A 3,238-nucleotide genomic window follows, 5' to 3' on the forward strand; every position below is an offset into this window, starting at 1 on the left:
TGCTGAAATAAGACACTATTGCTGTAAAGGGGGAAGGCTGATGTTCCCAAGTGCCTGTAAGTCAGGGCTGTTGGGGCCTCCGGGCGGCTTGGAGTTCTAGATACTGTCTAGAACCCTAAGCAGCTCCTACAGCCTCAGCTGCCTCAGCGCCACTGAGCTCCCGGTGGCTACACCCAGAAGAACTTCACCTGGTTTTCCTTCAGTTTCTTCTGCAGCTGAAGGGCCAGTGCCTGCTCATCCTCAATCTTACTGTTCAGCTGATTAACGTCAAACTCCTTCCTGGAGGGGAAGAGGGTGACAGGTGGTTTTCCTTTTCTCTGTGCCCATCCTCTCCTTCTGCCTCGGCATGCAAGGACCAGTCCCCTCCCCCTGGCCCCGAGGGTGAAGGTGGGGGGCGGGGGCTGTGTGCCCAGAGCAGCCTTGGCCAGAGGTGCTGCAGCACCTTGCACTCTAACCCTCAGGCCAGACACCCTCAGTAGCCCTTCCTGGCTGCCGCAGGCTCCTACTTCTTGAGCTTCTCTTCCAGCTGCAGCTTGTCGTTCTCCAGGTCCATGTTGCTCTCCTGGGTCAGCTTCAGGTCTCCCTCCAGCTTCCGCTTGGCTCGTTCCAGGTCCATGCGCACCTTCTTCTCCTGCTCCAGGGATCCCTCCAGCTGGTGGAGAAAAGAAAATGAACAGGATGTAGGAAACCTGAGATCCACAGTGCATCCTCTTCTGCTCCCTTCTAAACCCAGAGTCCAGTGGGATTGGAAGTCAAACCAGCAGAGTTAGCCCTGCAAGCATGAAGGATTAGAGACCCAGCCTAGTGAGGAACTGCAGAAAGAAAAGGGCCCCAGGGGTCATGGAAGTTAGTTCTAGGGATTGGGAACCCCTTGGCCATTGGTGTTGCCTGAAAAATCCCAACCTGAGAGGGATGGAGCATGGTTGTTACTACTCACATCATCCACCTGCTGCTCCAACTTGACCTTGGCCTTGGTCAGGGTGTTGACCTTGTCCTCCTCAGCCTGAAGGTCATCCAGGGCCTGTTGGTGGGCCTCTTGCAGAGCTTTCTTCTCCTTGGTCAGCTTGGCAATGATCTCGTCCAGCCCAGCCATCTCCTCTGTCAGGTTCTTCACCTGTTGACCAAGGACCCCGTCCCCTTTAGGGTCAAAGGTCACCAACCTGGAGACATCTGTGGAGACCTCCGATGCCAAGGACCTGGGCCACACTCAGGTCTGGGAATCCTGAGGAGACTTGGGCTGGAGCCAGAGGGAGCTGCCCTCACCTTGTTCTCTGTTGCGTGCTTCTCCTTCTCCACCTTGGCCAGCGTCAGCTCCAGGTCATCAATGTCCCTCTTGAGCTCAGAGCACTCGTCTTCCAGCTTGCGCTTCTTGGCCGTGAGCTCGGCGTTCATCTCCTCCTCGTCCTCCAGCCTCTCGGTCATCTCCTTCACCTTGGCCTCCAGCTGGATCTTGTTCTTGATCAGCTGGTCGCAGCGCTCTTCCGCATCAGCCAGGTTGTCTTGTTCCTGAGGGCAAGGTACAGAGGGGAGGCTGTTTGGCGGGTGGGGTCCTCGCCCTGGCAAGTGCATGGAGGGACAGGCTCCACCCTCACTATAGGAGGGGAGCTCTAGGATCTCACCAGCTGAGAAGAACCTCAGAAGGATGGGGAGAGGAAGAGTTTTAGGGCAATGTGACGGGAGCACTGGGGGATGAGAGCCAAGAGGAAGGGAACCAGAAGTCTCTTTATCTGGCCCTCTTCCTCTGGTCCCTCCATCAAAGGGAGGGAACTGTGTTTGTTGATGCCAGCACTTTACATATTTACAGCCTAGTGAGATGGGTGGCTTTATTTCCCACCTAGAGATGAGGACATTGAGACTCAAAGATAATGCATTGTTTGCCCAAGGTTGCAAAATTATTAAGCTGTGGATCCAGGTTGAACCCTGGTGGAAAGCCCATGTTTTTTTTGTTTTTTTTGTTTTTTTGTGGTACGCGGGCCTCTCACTGCTGTGGCCTCTCCCGTTGCGGAGCACAGGCTCCGGGCGCGCAGGCTCAGCGGCCATGGCTCACGGGCCCAGCCGCTCCGCGGCATGTGGGATCCTCCCGGACCGGGGCACGAACCCGCGTCCCCCGCATCGGCAGGCGGACTCTCAACCACTGCGCCACCAGGGAAGCCTAAGCCCATGTTTTTAAGTTAGTTCTTTCTCCCTTTCCCTTTCTTTCCCTCGAGAGACCTCTTTGGAGGTCTTTGGAAGTATTGATTCCAGAATCCTCTGCCTATGAGGGCACAAGATGGTGAGCCCCTGGGTGGGGAAGTGCAGGGTGTGTGGGGGATGTGGGCAGGTGTAGGGCAGAAGAGCCAGCAGAGGCCCGGGAGCCTCACCGTCTGCACTTGGAGCTGCAGGTCGTTCTTCTCCTGAAGCAGGGACACCATCTTCTCCTCCAGCTCCTTGCGTCGAGCCTCCGACTTCTCCAGCGCCTCTTTGAGGCGCCCAAACTCCTCCTTCATGAGCGCTATTTCCTTCTCTGTCTCTGCGCTCTTCAGCAGCGGTTTGATCTTGAAGTAGAGCTTCATCCAGGGCCAGTTCTTGACCCCCATGAAGGCCCGAATGTTCCACTGGATTACCAGCAGGGCATCCCTGGCAAAGAAACATGGAGGCAGGGAAGGGCACTGTAAAAGAGCACTTCGCAATCATGGGGCCAGCAGCAGTCGGCTCCCAGCACAGCTAAGCAAGTTTGTAGGCACCTGAGGGCAGGAACCGTGTCTTGTAGCCTTGATAGGCAACCCCACCTCAGCATAACCACACTGAACATGGAGTTGCTCCATAAATAGTTACTAATTGATCAATTCAACAAAAGGGCAGTTTATATCTTCCTTACTGGAGTATTAGTAGCAATGGAAGCTACCACTTGTAGAATGTCTACTGTGTTCGGTGCTTCTAATCTCATAAGAACCTCAAGCATGTTAAAAATATGATGTTTTCCATTTAGGAACATCTATAGTATATGTGTAAGTTATGAAGCATGAAACAAAATGACTGCCCATGAACTCGTCACCCAAACAAGAACTAGAGCATTGCCATCGCTGACTCTACCTGTGGGCTCCACCCCATCCCCTTTCCTGGTCCTTCCACCGGAAGCAGCCACTACCTTGAATCTTGTGTTTTTTGTTTCCTAACTTTTTTTTTTTTTTTTTTGCGGTACGCGGGCCTCTCACTGTTGTGGCCTCTCCCGTTGCGGAGCACAGGCTCCGGACGCGCA

General features: G+C 54.4%; 1 protein-coding gene across 1 annotated transcript in view; it reads right to left on the bottom strand.

Annotated features, from left to right (window-relative positions):
- The window catches only part of MYH6 (myosin heavy chain 6), a 23,703-nt gene that overhangs the window by 9,764 nt on the left and 10,701 nt on the right, over positions 1-3,238 (bottom strand). The window contains exons 19-23 of the mRNA XM_007449563.1: positions 2,361-2,616; positions 1,264-1,506; positions 938-1,114; positions 507-652; positions 189-279 (exon numbers count right to left, since the gene is read on the bottom strand). Of these exons, the coding sequence (XP_007449625.1) occupies positions 189-279; positions 507-652; positions 938-1,114; positions 1,264-1,506; positions 2,361-2,616 (913 nt within the window). The remainder of the gene's footprint in view (positions 1-188; positions 280-506; positions 653-937; positions 1,115-1,263; positions 1,507-2,360; positions 2,617-3,238) is intronic.

Source organism: Lipotes vexillifer, unplaced genomic scaffold (genome assembly GCF_000442215.2).
Source record: "Lipotes vexillifer unplaced genomic scaffold, Lipotes_vexillifer_v1.1 scaffold1093, whole genome shotgun sequence".
In the NCBI taxonomy this organism is placed as follows: domain Eukaryota; kingdom Metazoa; phylum Chordata; class Mammalia; order Artiodactyla; family Lipotidae; genus Lipotes; species Lipotes vexillifer.